The following is a 17602-nucleotide window of genomic DNA, read 5'->3' on the forward strand; positions in this document are numbered from 1 at the left end:
CGACTAATTGTTACAAATTTGAATTAGCTTGCATTTCATCAGGGGTGCTCTCCCAAAATCAAGTTTGGTATTTAAAGTGCGCTTGGTGTGCGGCCACACCGGCCGATAGGCACGCACAATCGAAAAACGATTGCCACCGATAGGTTGCGACGACGAATCCGCACGAATCCATGAGCCCTCGCACCGCCGAGTCTTCCAGCTCCTCCCGATCGCCCAGTCGCCCAATCGCCATGTCCCAGACGCAGTGCCGCCTGTAAACAACCGCCGAGTGAAGTCCGCAGCCCGCAGTCAGCGGGAGCAGCAGCGTCAGGAGTCCGGAATCCGTTTCCCGGTTTCCGCAACAGGTTGCGTCGCCTTCGCCAACAGAAGGTTTTAGTGCGAGCTTTGGACAGAGTATACACGCGCCAGGATGCAGCAGCGCCGCCAGCCGGCGAATGGCAACGGCGGAGGAGGAGGAACCACCGCCGTCCGTACGGAGGAGCAGCAGCAGCCATTGAGTCAGGATGCTGGCGCCAAGGAGGCGGGCAGCACGCCGGGCAAGGCAACGGGACGCGGCTGCTACTTCTCGCTGGCCTTCTCCATCGGTTCGATGGGCCTGGCCTGCGGCAGCCTGTGGCAGATACCGAACAGCAGTGACCGCATCTCGCTGCAGCGCGGCCTGGTGCTCACCTCGCTGGGATTCATCTACTTTGTCTCGCTAACGGACTTCTGCAACAAATACCTGTTGGAGACGACGCATGGCCAGCGCTTTCGTCGCAAGTACCGCCTGATGATGTCCGACGTCCTGGAGATTACCAACAAGTGAGTAGGAGTGGACGCCCACGCCATCCACGGATGCGGCTGTCTTGCACGCACATTAGTATCGATTTTCCCGCACTGCCACCCACACACGCACTTACTGCACTTGCGTTATGCAGCCAAGCGGGGTGGTGTGGGGTGGGCGCTTTCCATCCAAATAACTCTGTGGCAGCCAATAGCTGCCCTTTCCTCGACCACATGATTCATGCAATCTATTTATGCGTTTCTAATACTTACATAAGTTCATAATAATAGACACTCCTGTTGGCCAAATCATTTCCATGAGTGCAACTGGAGTGATTTAGTTGAATGCTCAGGTTACTCATGTTTGCACATAGACGTAGTTAGACTTTTGTGATGGAATTCAGATAGCTAAAGATACAGCTGGCTGCTGTCACCGATTACGTGGGTAATTGTTGGCCCAAGTAACAGGTATTCTCATCATCAATCATATTCCCGCCTAACGCCTTAAGGTGTGCATGATGACTCACCCAGTGACATTATGCTGCGGAGCTGAATTTACCACAAGTTGGAGCTTAATTAGGTTACTCTATGAAGTGGAGCCCTACCCAAGTGGTTTCCCTCCCTACCTTCAGTCTTATCTTGGGAAATATATTAGCGGGCGCGAGTTTATAGTGAGTGCCTAGCCCAGTTTTAAGTACGCATTTTGGAGGGCACTTGCCCATAGACAGATGGAATCGAGCGCATAGTATATGTACACACAGCTCGGCTGGACGCTGGCTGGTGTCCCCGACATTCGGCAATGGCGTTCCTTAGCCCGACGCTGATTTATATCATCATCTCGAGCACAGCGACATGCGGGTCAAGGTCTCGTGGCGGGCGTGGGATGTGGGCGGTGGGCGGTGGGCGGTGGGCGGCGGGATAGAACGGGTTTTGGCTCAAGGCGAGTCGGTTTCGAAACGGAATAATTGCGTGGAGAACAAGCATCCATCGACTTGACGACGCATTTAACCAGCCAGTGAAGCATGCTCCAGTTTCGCGCAGCACACAAATATATCCTAAAATTCAATTGTTCATTTGGCCAAAGGCATTTCCCAAGTAATGTGATCTGTTCGCCCTGCTTGAATGCATGTATTTCACAGCTTTTCAATTCGCCTGATGCAAGCGTACAAAACGGCCATTTATTAGCAATTGCCCAACTATGGAGTGCCCCTTGCCTAACTATTACCCCCGCAGCCCAAAGTGTTAATTAAACTGTGTGTAGAATTGTTCAAAGCGCTTAAATTGAGTTTCACTCTCTTCTCATTTCGTATCTCCCCCCCATCCACCACCTGCGATTACAAACATGCACATTTGTCATGATGAAACAGAGAGTGCCGGTCTATATGGTGCCGCCATGTGTGCCCAATTGCTGTACAGGTGTTATACAACCCGATCTCTGGACGGGAATTGGCTCAATCTGCTTTATCAGTTGACTTGGATAAGCGCTCATCACATGCTTTCTTCCACAATGAGCGTTATACTAGATCTTGGACTCTCTTCTTTACCATTTGTCGAGGCTTTTCCCTTTCTCAATTTAAGTTGAACTACAGAACTTGCTGCCTTAGTTGTGCTATTCAAATTGTATGCATGGAATGTGTTAGTATCCGCATGACCCGGGTTACGCATCTAATCATCAAAGACCCTGCCAGACGACCCAATTTCCTGGTGGGCTAATTGATTCACCACGATCGTTGTAAGTCCAACAGACGCACTTCACCTCCACGCTGGGCGATAAGGCAATCAGCCGGGGCTCTGGTGATTGGCCCCGCCTATCTGCCCGCCCTCTATCTATCTATCCGGGTCTGTCTGCTCTGGCTTCTGCTATCGGGGAAACGAATCGATTTGGGTGAGTGAGTGCATCCAGCATTGATAAGCGGCTTGTTGTTAGATGCTTAGGAGGCTTTCGTTAAGCTCGTGGGTATCGCGGAAAACTGGGTATGACAATCCAAAAGCAACCAAACAACGTAGAACTATTCAAAAATTTTCCATCGCCACTACTCGCCTTTTCCCCGAGCCCTTGACTTTCGTCATAAATCTTAATTGGACATAGTTGAGGCTATTTGTTTATTTACATTACCGCTGGCTCGCTTGGATTGTGGACATTCGTGGCGCTTTGACGGCGACTCAGTAACCGATATCTAAATCACATTCGATTCGATTCGACTCGATTGCCCCGTCGTGGCCCAACCCAGATATTATACAGCACCTGTACGCGAATACATATAGATTCGCATGTGCATATATATATATAGTGGGTATAGTATAGCCCACGACTATATAGTAAAATGCGCAGCCGGTAGCGGGGCGCACTGACACCTTCGGGACCATTCATTAGGTAGAACCGGCGGCGCTTCTAATTGGAACTAATGCCCACATTCGATGTGGGGGACTTTGCATCGGTTCTGTTGGCCTGAAGCCGAGTCCGATTGTGATTCCGATTCTGATTCTGATACCGATACCGATTCAGTGCCAGAATGCTATTGGTGCTCCAGGGTGCTCCAGGGTGCGTCCAAGGTTAAGTGATCACTTTGCACTAGGCGGCGGAATCACGTTTGACTAATTGATTGCGTGGGCAAATGGGTCATCATCTAGTTGCAGAAATGCTGTCAAAAGTTATGGACTAAATCCCGAGTATTACATTGCTTTATTTCTCTCATTGTGACCATTAAAGCGGAGTTGGCTATATTAAAACATTAACCAATTATATTCGAAGCACTTTAGCTAATTCGAGTCTATTTCAAGCGGCTTCATTATCTTGGGGGGTTGGGCAATCACTTCCTATTAGTTGGGGGCGCCAGTTCTGCGCTAATGACCAACATCCTGGCATTGAGCAATAGCCACAGCAGGACCTTGACCCTGTTCCACCACCCTTGACCTTTCGCAGGTGCGCCTGGTGAAGTCATCGTCTTTGCCATTGCGTGGAAGCCTTATGTGAGTGTATATGGAAGCGTAGAAGGGAGGGAGATTAGCTGGTATTATGTTACCATTTATATTTATATGGTAGTTTATTCAAAGCCTACAAAATCACGTATAATTTGTAAAGCTTAAAAAAGAATCATTTTTCAAATCTATGTATGCTATGGAGATCAATGAAAATCGCTTAGTAGGGCCGGATACTTGTTGGTCCACTCCTGATTGCTCGAACCTCTTATCACTTGCGCAACTTGCCCCTTCCCTTGGACTTGGACTTCCTCTTCTTGGCGGTGCGCGAGGCTTTGGTCTTGGTTACGCCACAGTTGCTGCTCGAAGTTAAGCTGATGCTGATGGAGCTGCTGCTCAAGTGGAACTCACTTACTTCTGCCTCGCCAGGATGAAAGCTCACTGATTTGGTTGTTCCCTCCTTGCGTTCCTCCTCCTTTTGATCCGGCTTCTCATCCAGTAGCTTTTGCTCCGTCTGCTCGATGTCGTCATAGGTTATGGTCTGAATCATCGGCTCAGCTGGCAGAATAAAGTGATCCGATTCCGCCACGGAGTGTGTGAATTGCACCGGAGAATGATATGACACGGGGGCACCGGTAGCCGTGCACAGACGTTTAGGTTCTGGTTGATAGTTGACTGGTTTTGGCAAGCGCGAACCAGATTTCCATATGGAGGACACCTGCTGCAGGGAGTTCATATCACTTTGAGGCGCGTCACCGTCTCCAACGCCCAAGTCTTGCACCGATGTCGGCACCTGGTCAGCGCCACCGGCAGCGCGCGCTTGGCGATTTGAGCGTCGACGACGAGAACGAGGTGATCGGTCCTCGGGATACGGCATCTGGGCCAACTGCTCCATCATCGACTTGTAGCGGGCATCCAGCTTGAGCGGTGGCACCTCGTACGGACCATTTAGAACTGCCTCGGGATCTAGCATAATCTTTTGCTTAACTACCGGTTGCTGGGATGGCTCCTCAACCTGCGGTGGATCCTCCAGCGGCACAGGCACTCCGCCCAGTGCTTTCAGCTCGGGATCTGTCTTAGGTGATCCCTCTTCCGCTGCCTTTAACTGCTCATAATCGCTGGCCGCTGCAGCTGCTGCCGCCGCCGCTGCTTTCCTACTTGCCCGCCTCGAGCGTCGATTGGGCGAAGTGGGAGCGTTAAGTTGGCGCACCATTGGGCGGTAAAGGTAGCGAACCACCTGTGGCTTCCTACCACGCTTGAGGGGAATAGACACGAAGTACTGGTAGCTCATATCGATGCCGTCTTCCATGGTACGAGGAACCTTATGCTGTTCCTTCCTTATGATCTTGCCAACAATTGGAGTTTCTGGTTTTTGCGGTTCTGGGGGAGGCAGCACCTTTGGGATTCCAGTGGATGTGGAGGGCTGACTGGGTCTATTGACCGAAACGGGAGGTGGTCTCCGGGCTGGAAGCCTCGATAAAGTTTTGCTTTCTTCAATGTACGGATTCTTCGATATTCTTGCCTTCGACTCTCTGGACCTCGGAAGCAAAGAGCTTTTCGATGGATTCCTCATTGGGAGCCTTCTAGCCTTTGGCGGCATCACATACTGATTCAATGAATGGTGCACTCCAGCTGACTCCCTTGGAGAGCCTATCATATGATTCCCAGCTGGGATCTTTGATTCATTTCTCGGCTGACTTGCCGCTTTCTGATTTATATATTGCCTAGGATGTTCAATTGATTCGTCCAAATAACGATTCGTCGCTTCATCCTTGTGCATATTAATCGTCGATGAGTTTGGTTGCTCAATCGGTTGAATAACCCACGAATCCTTTGAAGGTTCGTTTGTCGAAGCACCTGACTGATTTCTTGGCTGGTCCATGATTAGATAAATGGAAGCCTTTCTGAAGGGATCCTTTGGTCCGAATGCTTCGTACGTATTACGATCCTCCGGTAGATTGTCTTTGGATGTGTGCATCATGGCAGCTTCCTTCAGTTGAGCGGTTAGCCGATCGACGACATGATTTACCGACTGACTGATTGGTATTGGTACCTTAACCATGGGACTGAACTTTGGTGGGGATATCGATTGGACCATGGGTGCGTTCATGGCCAGCCTAGTTTTGGCGTTTCCCTTCTGCACGGTCAGCTTTTTCTTCTCCATCTCCATATCCTTTTCCATGGGAATTTCCGGCGATTTGACGTCCACTTTTGATGAGACAGGCTCGACGAGCCTCATCACCGTTGAGGTCAGCTTAATGGCCGTGCTACCCAATGCGCCTTGAATTCCAGGTTTCAGTTGCTCGGTACTCGGCGTCCTGATCCCATTGATGCACTCTATCACACTGGTCTTGCTGCTGGTCGTGTTCGAGTTTGGACTTGAGGTGGACGTACTACTCCTTACACCGTTCTCCATGGTACAGCAGGTGGAAGCGCTGCTCATGATTGGGCTCTGAAGGCGACTCTGGCTGGGAGCGGGACTAGCGTCCGGACTGGGAGAGCAGGATTCCAGCCCGGTGGCGGGTATCTGTATTACGGTTCGGGCATCACGCAGCAGCACATCCTTCACCTCCGCAATTTCGTTTGAACTGGTCGAGATGCTTGGCGACCTAAAGGATGATTGTTGGGACAATGGACTTGGTAACCTACTGGCTGACCAGTTGGGGGACCTACTATGTGATCGACTGCTGGACTGGGCTCTCGTTTTTCGGTTATCCATCTGGCGCAGCTGTGCCTGCATCAGCTGATCGGCGTGCATGATCCGCTGACTGGGCACACGGAATATGCGCGATGTTCGACCCTTGATCCTTGTCCGCCCAATCCGTTCAGCCGGCAAAGACATCAGTAGCTGCGACCTGTGCAGATGGCCACTGCTACTGCTCCCGTCCAACTCACCAGCGTGATCCTTCTTGCGCTCCTGCGACCCGCTGGCCTGTTCCTCGAAACCCTCGGAGGAGGACTCGCTGCACGGCACAAAGTTATCCGATGGCTTCATGATCCACTTAACCTCGTCCAGGCGACGCGATATGGGTATCCTTGCAGGAGGCGGGGGAGCTGCCCTTCGACGCAACGTGGATGTGGCAGTGGTTTGCATAACCCCCCTAGCGGGAACACCACCACCAGTTGCCCTTTTGGGCACTGTCTTGCCTGCTTCTGCTGTCACCGCGGTTGCAGTAGTTGCTCGATTCGCTGGTCTCTTGGGCACAGCTCCAGCTGCTGATGGTCCACTAGCACCATTCGATGGTCTTGGATTCGAATTGACTGGCTTTTGTGATGCACCCGTTCCTCCTCCCAGTCTTGAAGCTCCTGCTGCACCTGGTACAACTGCGTCCTTTGTTGGCTTTGGATTTCTTTGGCTTGGTGGCTTCGATGCAGCACCACGTCTTGTTGCCTCGCCGCCTTTTGCGGCGACACCAGTTCCTGTTTTGGTCTGGAGCGCCATGTTTCGATTTACACGGCGGCCTCCGCCAAAGAATTTGGACATTTCCGTAGACATTGCGCTTACGCCGAAAGTTTTGTAGTGGGTCTCTTGGTCGAACGGGAATTTCAATTGATCTCGAAATTTAGTTTTTTGTACTTTTTCTCTCAATGGTTAAAAACGATTTTGTTGAATTTTTATGCAATAATTTAACATAATGATTGGTAAAGAGAATAAGTAGGAATGACATTCAGTAGAGTTCCATAGCTACTATGATGGGACAAAAATATATGTTTGAATTGTCAAGGTAAAGCCATGGCTTTGTTTTCAATCTGGAAATCATCCTTTCGATAAGCCCATCAGCAAATCCAAATTAGTAGTTTCTCGGCGAGATTGTGGGAGATGTGCTGTGCACCGATGTGTGGGCCCTCGGTCTGCGGACCTTCGATGTGCCCGCCGCCCGCTTGTCGTGCGCCACTGGAGCCACTGCATCCGTCGACAGTCTACCACTGCTGTCCGTCCACGAAGTGCACGCTGTGCTGCAATAACGAGTCGAAGCAGGAGTGCCACTGCACCTGCCAGCGCAACAAGCACATCGTGGAGGCGTTCAGCTGCCTGTTCCGGGTCAGCAAATTCCAGATCCTGACCACCCTCTTCCTACTGGCCTATCATGAGAGCAGGCCACTGCCGCGCTTCCCGCGCGATCGCAACTGGGCGGTGATGGAGAACGTGAAGGCACCGTACACGGAGTTGCACGACCTAAGGATCTACGACAGCCTGTTCGACCGCTGTGGTAACCGCATCGATCCGCTGGACCGAAAGAACACGTACAAGCTGTTGCGCCTGATCTTTCTCGGTCCAGTGCTGGTGCCGGATCAGCGGACACAGCTACTGGCCATGCTGTACACGCTGAATGCCCGTGCCGTCTGTGCCGTGGATCTCAATGGCCTGTTGTCGGTACTGCAGTATGTGAAGCTGGATGAGCTGGTGTGCGGCATCTTGGAGCAGGACGGTCGAGCAAAGCGCTTCCGCAGCGGGCGGCAGTGCTTGGAGCTGTGCAATCTGTACCAGAAAGTGGTCGCCACGGACAAGGATGCGGTGATAAAAAAGCATCGCCGCCGCAAGGAGAAGTCCAAGAGCAAGGATTCGGAGGCACAGAAGAAGCCGCGCAGAACCATTACCGCGCAGATATACTGCACCCGTCGCGTTCCGGAGCCCGAGGATGTTAGCTCACGGGTCGAGACTATCACTCCAATCGTTCGCAGTACAGCCACCTCGTTGCGCCGCTCCTCCAACAAGAAAAGCTGGATGCCGGTCAATCGGAGCAGCACTAATAACTCGGAGAAGGGATCTCGCCGGGGTTCGCGCAATCTCGCGGGTTCACCGAAGAGGCACAAGCCGGAAGTGTCCAATGTGGGAGTGCGAATGCAGGGCGGCGACCGATAGAGAACGAAGTGAAGCCACATCGATTTTTGAATCTCCCCCATCTGTATTTAATCTCGGTTCATCTACATCTAAATTCCGTAATGCAAATGGTTTTTTTTCTACTATGGTTTATTGATCACAAAGTAGCGGTTTATTGATACATAGATTCCTGCACATCCGGACATGCCATGTCCATGTCAGTTATATCCTGCGCTTACGCCGCGGACTGGGCAGATACTCCCCAAGCACTTGCTCCTCGAGGAGACCTGTGTAGGTGGGCGGGATGACCATGGTATCTTCCGAGGGCCTGCGCAGTTGACCGTGCCTCCAGTCCAGGCTGTCATCTGCGTCCGCATCATCGTCACTGGAGGATTGTATAGTATCGGAATCATTGTCATGGATCGGCGTTTGCTGTGCCTCTTGCTGCATATTTCTCGACGGGATTTCAGAAGACGCGCGTTTTGCTCTTAAGCTCTCAAAAAAAATGGCAAGTGGCGAGAGATTGGACATTTTCTTCGGTTCATTAGCTAAAGGAGAAGCTCCTGCGGTTTGCCGTCCCCCACCTTCCATCCTGAACGACGATTTGTCCCTTTCCGTATTTCCCCTTGCATTACATCTGGTGGTTGTTTCATTCCTCAACGGATAATTCTCGTAGTACGTCGATGTGGATGGTCCCCTGTAAAGTGGAAAGTTATCGATGCGGTTTTTCGCCCCCTGAGCTTGTAGATGGCAGACATCGTTTGAGTGGAGCATCTCCCTCATCTGGTTTTGATACGACCTGGGTGACAATGTAGGATTCTGTTCTTGGCTGTAGCCCCTTTGATGGTAGTAATCCAGGTGCGGATTGTGTCCCGATCTTGGCCTAGTTCCTCCCAGAGCTTTAACCACGCCTTTAAGGCCCTGAGCAGCGGCTCTTATGGCTCCAGCTCGATCCCCTCCCGGCCCTTCTTGGTATGTCGCCTGACCGGAGTAGGAGTTATTCCGTGGACTATCCTGCATGACGTAGTTGTTCTGCGTATAATACGGCGAGCCTTCAACCTGATCTTCCCACCTATGGTTACCATCGTTTGGATAGTGACAAGGTGCTTGGTACTCTGGAACCCATTCTGTGGTTTGCTGAACTGGTGGGTTCTCGATGTGGTACTGCGGATACTCTGGACACATGGCCAAATTTTGGTGTTTCAGAGGCGGAGGCGGTGGCCGTGGACGCTGAGTGCGTAGTAAAGTGCGAGCGTGGTGATGCTGTTGTGGCTCCCACCTCATAGCATCACTGAATAACATGGCCTTATGACGTCGGCACTCACATGGAAGTGGCGAGGATCTGGGCTGTAAATATGGTTCATCCAGTGGCTGGCTTGGCTGATGAGTGTGATATCTGCAGCAACAGCAATGCTCTTCCTGCTCTTCCTCTTCCGCATTGACCACCTCATGTGACTGCTCCACACTGGCCACCGAGGGAGCAGGAGCACAGGGACATCGCACACTATCCGTATTGGAGCTGAGTGCCCGGATGGAGGTGGTCGAGCGCAGGGAGCGACAGCTACACTGGGATCCATCCACCTGACTTCCCGGCTGCGTGTCCGTGTAGTATCTGCGACCCGTCTCCAAATGCGATGGTGCCGTGCTGGGAAGCGATGCCTGATACTGAATTGGCGCCTTCTTCATGGCCGATTTCAGAGGTGAGCTTCGGTACTGTGAGTGGGACTCCGGCCGCGAGCAAGCTCTGAAGTACTGACTGGAGTAGACATCGGAGTTGAAGGGATACGTAGAGTTGTATTGGAATCGCTGCCTTTGTTCCCGCTTCTTGGCGGGCTCCCGACTTTTTGGTGTCCAGGAAGATGCATCCGATATGTTAGGAGTATCTGAAACACGCTCTCGTTGCGATCGTTCGGAGGAACTGCAGGAGGATTGCCTCCTCTGACATTGCTTTTTGCATGGACTTGAATTTGAGAGCTTCGCTTCTCGTTGTCTATTCGGTGATGTGCCTCTTGATGATCCTTTGGGTGAAGTCGTCTCATTTTGTTGCATGCAACTGGGATTTGGGGAATATGGCGCTTGGTTTTCCCCTTTGCTGGTGCTTGGTAGCTCCTGAGAATCTAGACAAATCCCTGATGGAGCAGCGTTTCCCACCTGGGACCTCCCCAGGCTAAGAGAACTACTGCCCTTGACCGGAGGAGCTTCCCTGCCGGGATCATGATCCTGCTTCTTTTTCATGACTTTTCCAAGATTACGTAGCTTCACTGTGGCCGAGTTAGTGAGGTTTAATCTCTTGGCATTGAATTCATCTGGCAACAAAGCACCTATTATCCTCGGTTTAGATTTCGGCGTTATTATGGGTTTCGAATGGGATTTGGCTTGGGCCTTGGACTGTTCCGATGATGCTCCAGTGCCTGAAGCTGCTGCATCTTGATCTTTCGTTCTGTTTAATGCTTTAGTTGTGGATACTGGACTCGACCTACTGGACCTATTTGGACCCTGTTTAGGTTTGGGTCTCTTCTTAGCCACGCGCTTCATTAGCTGATGGAAATCATTGGCCAGATAGCAGGCCCTGGTTCGATGTCCACACTTGGAGTTATCCACCTTACTGATCGACTTCTTCGACACCTCGGAACTTTGGAGCATCTCTTGTTGTGCTTCAGCCAGCGCGAAAGTGCAATTACTAACGGGCGGAAGTTGGTAGGATTCCTGCGGCAGTGCCCATTTGCAGTCGGGATGGCATTGTGTCGCCTTCAATTGAGGCTGCTCCTGCTGGACTTGATTCCAACCCGCTAAGGTTCGTTCGCTGGCGGGTGTGCGAAATTGCAAGGATTGTTCGCTATGTGCCTGCTCACGGATACCTTCGCTGTCCGGATGACAGTTCTGGAAACCATTATCGGAAAAAGATTCGGGTTTCAGTGTGGTGCTGCTGGTCACCTCCTCGAACCTTTCATTCCAATCCCCCTTCGACTTTTTCCAACTGCAGGGTGCCGGCTGTGAGGCTAAATGGAATGGCATACTTGTTCCACGGTCCTCCTTTTGCCGTTTTTTGTTCTGACGCATTTGGCCGTACCGCTCCCGGTTTTGTTGGTAATTCACATTCAAATTGTAGAGCAGATGGCGTCCTGGTTCAATGCAACGCTTGCAGATCCCTGTGAATCCACTGAGGATGCCCCTGGGCTGGTGTCGGCACTGGCATTTCCTCGGCATTTCTGGCGAAGATGCAGTTGATGTAGTAGGTGTATAGGCGGGCGAAGAAGCGGATGGATTGGCAGGCACTGGAAGAGCTGATGGATAGGAAGAAGGCGGAGAAAAACTTGTGGGAACATAGGCAGTTCGGTATGACTGCGACTGCCGGCGAAAACAGTTGGGGAATCTCCTCCTCCGTTCGGGATTCGCTTGCTTCCTGTCCTTTTGCTCACCTCTTCGGCCCTGCCATCTTTCAGAGTTACTATTCTCGGAGGAACTCGACGATTGGAAAGTTCGCCCACTGTCCACCTGCCTGACCTCCTGACCATCCGCTTTGTTCTGCTGCTTGTCCAACCGCTTCGTTCGCCTTCGTTTCTGTCGCTCATCCTCAAATAGGGTTGACTCGTCCTTGAATTCCGTTCGCGTTTCCTTAGTTACCAAGCATGAATCATTGGTGCAGCTTTCATTGTTGCAGTAGTTCTTGTTCAGTTTCTCTGATTTCTCCTTAAAAGATTTTGAACCTTTCTTCTCCGCCGTCTTCTTGGCGGGTTGCTTTAAGTCCTCCGTTTGCCGGGATTCAAATGGTGACCACGCAGGAGGCAACACAGATGTGGCCACCGTATCGTCGCCCAGAAATCGATGCTTCAAATTCGGATGGCGCTCCCCACACGGACAATATGCCTCAGTGTCGCCCCAGTGATGCATCGAGATTCCGTAGAGCGGACAGCTCTCGGTCATGGCCGCCTCATAGCTGGCCAGGATGCGAAAGAACTCCGGCGAAATGCGACGGAAGCGCGCCGGATCGAGACGCCGTTGTGGCGCCTGGCGCAAGTCGAACTTGCGTCGCAGGCACGGCAACAGCGGCTCCGTCCGGAGTGCATCCAAGCAATCGCTGGTCATGGGCTGTCCATCGGCCTGAAAGAGGCAGTCCAAGGATGAACCTTCCCGTCGCTTCAGGCAGGAGCAGCTGCCTCTTCTCGATGGACAACGATGGCCATGCCTCTCCCAGTGGAATCTCCTTCGCTTGGGACTCTTACTTTGCATTTCCTCCGTTTGGGCATTGCCGATGAGAAAGGGGTTGCCATTACCAACTCGAGCCTCCGTGGTGGGAATGCATGCTGCCACCTTGCCTCCGCACTCTTCTGCATCCTTTATTTGGCTAGCTACTATACCAGGTGCAGGTGCTCCGGACTTGCTGGCTTGTTGTTGCTGGCGACAAGGAGTCGAGCTGCTCGACTGTTTCTGTCCGGACTTCTTGCTGTCCTTACTGGCCAATCCGTCGCTTAGGGCGGCCAGCTCCTCGGGGCTAAGCTTGTCCAGAAATACCTTCTGCTTGCGGAACCACTCGGTGGCCAGATCGGGAACAAGTAAACGCTCCGATTTCCGGCTTCCGCCGGACAAGAGCTGCTCGAAAAGCGAGCAACGGGACGCCTTGCCTTCAAGTGCAGATGGCGGCGGAAAATTGCTCATGCCCTTCTTGACGAAGCGGTCCAGACAGCCGGTGGATCGGGAGGTGCCGGTCTCCAGCAGCTGGGTTAGGTATTGCCGCATGGCTCGTTCCGGTCCAGGATCACATGCCTCCATTTTCGGTGCCTTGGGATGCGGGCAAAGATGACAGTTGGCGGTGATGACTTCTTTTGGTTGGTTACCTAAAATTTTGATGATTTTCCAGATAATTTATGAGTTTTGTCGAAATCCGAAGGTTCAATTGAATTTTGAGTCATAAGAACGAAATCGCAAAATGTGAATTTAAGTCCAAGACTTACAGTCTTGATACGATAAGGTAAAATGCGTCATACTAGATCATTTCTTTATTTTATCACATAATCGGAGCATAAGATTTATTACGTACACACACATATATGTAAGGGGGGAATTGTATGATTAATGCTAAAGCAATATGAGATTTAGAGAAAAGGCGTCCTTATCCCATCGCATTGAATCCCATCCAATGAATATAAAATGAAATCTCGCCCATTTTTCCAGAATCGTATCGGCAATCCAGGCCTTATTCTCCTTCCTCGTGGGACTCATCGTCTGCAAGTCGACGTGCACCAAATCCTTTGTATATGCATCCCACTTCTTGATGGAGGCGTACGGCTGGTTCGGCACCGCTTACTTTATGTACGACATTTGGTCGATGTACAAGGTGCATACCCAGAAGATCGCCGACAAGCTGCACCTGTTGCGCATTACCAAGGGTCAGGGTGCGGTGGTCAGCAATGGCCACGCCAACGGCAAGATCAACGGCAAGTCGGCCAGCGGCAACAACAACGGCAGCACTCCAACGAATCTGCACGAGATCTGCGACTACGATGGAGCCTGCGTCCAGATACCCAAGGACGGCAGATGGGACTTCCTCAAGTACGTGGTCACGCACCCGGTCATGATGATACACCATGTCTTTATCGGAACATTTGGATTGCTGGTGGTGACGGTAAGCACAACTTGGCGCACATGTAACAACAAGATATGTATAGCTAATAATTGTTATATTCCGATTGCAGTACATTCGCGGTGGCGGGCACTGCATCTACAGCTACATGTTCATGATGGAGTTCTCCACGCCGTTCGTCTCGTTGCGCAGCATCCTGAGCACCATGCGTCTCAAGGATTCGCGTGTGTACATCGCCAATGGGCTGCTCATGCTGGCCACCTTCTTCGTGTGCCGCGTCTGCATGTGGCCATACGTGATGTGGCGCTACAGCCTGGCCATTGAGGCTGCGTCCCTGTGGTCGGCCATGTGCGGCCTGCCGCGAGGATGCCTCATCAGCATCGCTATACTGTTCTTGCCACAGCTCTACTGGTTCTATCTGATGGTTTTGGGTGCTCTCAAGGTGTGTGTGCCCGTTGAGATCCCTTTACATTGTGTTGTGTCTTGCTCACATGCGTGTGTCTCTTTCTTTTTCAGGTCTTTCTACCGCAGAAGAGGCGGCCGCCCAACGCAGTTCTATCGGCAAAGTCGGCGGCCACGCCCACAACAACCCCCACCGCCCTCATAAATGGCAAAAATTAGTGCAAATTGTATTTATTTTGAGGCAGAGTTCCAGCCGCATCCGTATTGCGGAGATCTTGCTATTGTTTATACATTTTTAATTATACAACAACAACGACCCACTAACCGGAAAACTGAAAACCGGAAACAGAAAACCAGGACGGACGGAGAAAGAAAACGGCAGCGGAAACGATGGCGGCTTACAAATGAACCGAAGACCATGGACAGACCCTTAGTGTTAAAGAAAGACATTATTTACTAAAAAAAAAAAAAAAGAAAAAACGATAAGGATAAAGATGAAGAACTAAGAACAAAACTAAAACCAAATGCAGATAAAACGAATAAACTATGTTGCTTATTTTTTGAAGCAAGCCCCCTAACCATAAACGAATTAATGTTGCATTCAATTTCCGCTATATCCACGAAATCGATGTTGTTAATCGCCCCGAAAAATTGTCGAGGGGAATAATGAATGCTTGTGTTGATACCATAACCTGTTAGAAATATATATTGCAAATGCGAATGCGGAAGAAGGATAACTGAGTAGCATATGAAAGCCAAAAGAAATTGGCCAGATGCACAGCTAGGAATGTTCGATGTGCATATATTGATATACATAAACATATATTTATATATATATATATATATATTAATATTGTGAAGTCGCGCGGCGCAAGTCACCGATTGTATAGTGATCAAAGGATATATATATATATATATAGATACCAGATTCCCGGGGACCGTAGATCATTTTTCGGCCATCTATGTAGAGAGAATATGGTCAAGTGGAAAACGATGTACAGTACGACCAGAATATATATTTTCTGAATTGCATATCACGATATTTTACAAAACACAAGAATATTAGTAATCAGATTTTTAATTGTGCTACACGAGAGCTATTATATTATTCTTTAAATTCAAAATGCTGTACCACTGTTTGAAATATTTCGATATGCTCATTTTGCGAAGCTTCTGATGTTCAGACAATAATCAATTGATATTGATTTGTTTTACTAGATAATCTTTATTAGGTTATCAAAGAAGAAAAAAACACATTTGTTACATTTACCACCTACGAGTATAATATATATGCATGTATATTGGTCTACTTTATTGCGCTATAGCCTAACTTGCTTTGTTCATTACATTATACCATTGAAAACTCTTCCAAAATAAACAGATAGCACAATCCAGACTTATAAGCATTACGGTCCCTGACATAGAACGAAGTCCTATATTGGTTGCTTTTAAACGAACTACCTATGTATGCTGACATTGGTGTATATGTTTATTTGTGAACTGTATGTGAAACTAGCACAAAATCAAATTTTAATTGAGCTTACAAGAATATAATTATATATGTAGTTAACTATTTATATGTAATAATGTGGCGCAACATCGCTTTGGCTTATTGCCAAGTCCATGAAGAACGCAGACCGGCAGCTCCTATGTGTTTTGTTTAAGACCGGTCCCAGATTGGATGCTTAGTTATGCGTAGTTGTATGCGAAACCCATGTACAAATGGATTTAGCCGTGTGCATAGAGTAGATGAAAAGTGTATTTTTGAGAGGTCAGGCTGCCCTATGGCCACCGCACGAATGGACGAAATAAAGTTGCTACAGTTCCACAGCACATCAGTGGTCTAGACGTGTTTACTTGCTTGCTACAAGGTGGCCCGCTTGCTGTTGGGCAGAACATCGCCCTCGTCATCGCTGCGATCCGCACGCCGCCGCTTCTTTTGGTGCTCCTCGACCAGCTCCGAGGTGCGAATCTTGTTGCCCGTCATCTGCAGCCATTCGATGTACTGAAATTATGTGGTTAATATAACTCCGTGCCCACTTGACTGGTAGTAGAGCCACCCACCTGACTGTTGGTGCGCACTCCAGCCTCGTGCAGCTTGGCCTCGATGTTGTCCAGTCGATGCTCCGCTTTGGCTGCCTGTCCGTCGCTCTTTGAGATGTCCAGGAGATGGCGTACCCTCTGGCGCAGCGTTTCGAAGATGATGCGGCCGATGACATGGTTGCGATCGTAGGGCGTCAGATAGCGACCGAACTCGTAGAAGTACGGGTGCAGGCGTCCCAGCTCGATGTGCGTGGTCTCCGCCTCGCAGACGGCCTTGTGCACATTGCGATATATATCCGGCACGGCGACGGTGAAGTAGGCATTGTTTACCTTCAGCTCCTTGATGTACCACAGTGGCAGATTGACCGTCTTGCCGGGCTCCAGGTCATCCGATTCGGCGCCGGAGTCCAGGAATCCTGCAAGCAATTCAATATTGTCGGATTTCTGGCCAGGATGTGCGTGTCCGTAATCACTTACCCATCCGCTGCAGCTTGGTGTTCACCCGGCATTCCACCTTCTCCTGGGTCACGAATATGTCCTCGATGGAGTAGTAGTTCGGAAAATAGTTCATTCCGTTCATTGCGCGTCCAAGCTTTATGATTCCGTTTGGTGTTTACTTTAGGTGAATTCAATTTCTTAAGTGCGCGGCCTATCGCCTATCGATATCAGATGCATTTTGCCGGGGTCTATCGATGCAGAAACAGCTGTTCACCTGGATGCCGATGCACTCGATAGGTTTTATGTACTATATATATCGAATTATTTATGTGAATTATATGTAAATAGTTGCTGCGGAAAATTACTCTAATTTCATTTCAAATTGCAGCCTGCACATTATTTTTTTAGACAGAAAACAAGTCATGGTATAATTACTCAAAGTAATGAGAAATCCCTGAAACTTCTTTAGTAAAAAATAAAAATTAAAATAAATAATGCCTTGCACAAAGTTTTCGTTCTCGACAATGACTATTTTGACTTTAATTTCGAACAATTGATAGCTTAAGATGTTTTTGTAGTACAGTTATTCGATACGAATGCAATAGATGGGTTTTTCCTTGGCGGGCTCTTCAAAC

At 49.9% G+C, this 17602-nt stretch overlaps 5 protein-coding genes across 5 annotated transcripts; 2 read left to right on the forward strand and 3 right to left on the reverse strand.

The window, feature by feature from the left end:
• Positions 1 to 100: 100 nt before the first annotated feature.
• Positions 101 to 16319, forward strand: LOC6725587 (ceramide synthase). Its single transcript, XM_002106560.4, has 4 exons — positions 101 to 801; positions 13676 to 14126; positions 14197 to 14526; positions 14601 to 16319. Exons 1-4 carry the CDS (start codon positions 410 to 412, stop codon positions 14703 to 14705), a joined length of 1278 nt encoding a protein of 425 aa, XP_002106596.1. The 5' UTR covers positions 101 to 409; the 3' UTR covers positions 14706 to 16319.
• On the reverse strand, positions 3767 to 7339 carry LOC6725588. Its single transcript, XM_002106561.3, has one exon. It carries the CDS (start codon positions 7175 to 7177, stop codon positions 3953 to 3955), a length of 3225 nt encoding a protein of 1074 aa, XP_002106597.2. The 5' UTR covers positions 7178 to 7339; the 3' UTR covers positions 3767 to 3952.
• Positions 7412 to 8632, forward strand: LOC27207883. Its single transcript, XM_016183522.3, has one exon. The coding sequence runs from the start codon at positions 7502 to 7504 to the stop codon at positions 8543 to 8545; it is 1044 nt and encodes a 347-aa protein (XP_016038783.1). The 5' UTR covers positions 7412 to 7501; the 3' UTR covers positions 8546 to 8632.
• Positions 8638 to 13632, reverse strand: LOC6725590. Its single transcript, XM_002106563.4, has one exon. It carries the CDS (start codon positions 13271 to 13273, stop codon positions 8726 to 8728), a length of 4548 nt encoding a protein of 1515 aa, XP_002106599.2. The 5' UTR covers positions 13274 to 13632; the 3' UTR covers positions 8638 to 8725.
• Positions 15953 to 17211, reverse strand: LOC6725591 (DNA replication complex GINS protein PSF3). The gene is made up of 3 exons (XM_002106564.4): positions 17007 to 17211; positions 16551 to 16945; positions 15953 to 16491 (listed from the first exon to the last, which is right to left on the reverse strand). The coding sequence occupies exons 1-3, from the start codon at positions 17107 to 17109 to the stop codon at positions 16351 to 16353; spliced, it is 639 nt and encodes a 212-aa protein (XP_002106600.1). The 5' UTR covers positions 17110 to 17211; the 3' UTR covers positions 15953 to 16350.
• Positions 17212 to 17602: the final 391 nt, after the last annotated feature.

The sequence above is a fragment of the Drosophila simulans genome, chromosome X (genome assembly GCF_016746395.2).
Source record: "Drosophila simulans strain w501 chromosome X, Prin_Dsim_3.1, whole genome shotgun sequence".
NCBI classification, from domain to species: domain Eukaryota; kingdom Metazoa; phylum Arthropoda; class Insecta; order Diptera; family Drosophilidae; genus Drosophila; species Drosophila simulans.

Excerpts from the sequence above, each read along its gene's own strand:
- LOC6725587 (XM_002106560.4), top strand. The coding sequence starts at position 410 with ATGCAGCAGCGCCGCCAGCCGGCGAATGGCAACGGCGGAGGAGGAGGA. Across the intron at positions 14,127-14,196 it reads TTGGATTGCTGGTGGTGACG|TACATTCGCGGTGGCGGGCA; the intron begins GTAAGCACAACT and ends TTCCGATTGCAG. Across the intron at positions 14,527-14,600 it reads TGGTTTTGGGTGCTCTCAAG|GTCTTTCTACCGCAGAAGAG; the intron begins GTGTGTGTGCCC and ends TTTCTTTTTCAG.
- LOC6725588 (XM_002106561.3), bottom strand. The coding sequence starts at position 7,177 with ATGTCTACGGAAATGTCCAAATTCTTTGGCGGAGGCCGCCGTGTAAAT.
- LOC27207883 (XM_016183522.3), top strand. The coding sequence starts at position 7,502 with ATGTGCTGTGCACCGATGTGTGGGCCCTCGGTCTGCGGACCTTCGATG.
- LOC6725590 (XM_002106563.4), bottom strand. The coding sequence starts at position 13,273 with ATGGAGGCATGTGATCCTGGACCGGAACGAGCCATGCGGCAATACCTA.
- LOC6725591 (XM_002106564.4), bottom strand. The coding sequence starts at position 17,109 with ATGAACGGAATGAACTATTTTCCGAACTACTACTCCATCGAGGACATA. Across the intron at positions 16,946-17,006 it reads CACCAAGCTGCAGCGGATGG|GATTCCTGGACTCCGGCGCC; the intron begins GTAAGTGATTAC and ends AATTGCTTGCAG. Across the intron at positions 16,492-16,550 it reads GAGTGCGCACCAACAGTCAG|TACATCGAATGGCTGCAGAT; the intron begins GTGGGTGGCTCT and ends ACATAATTTCAG.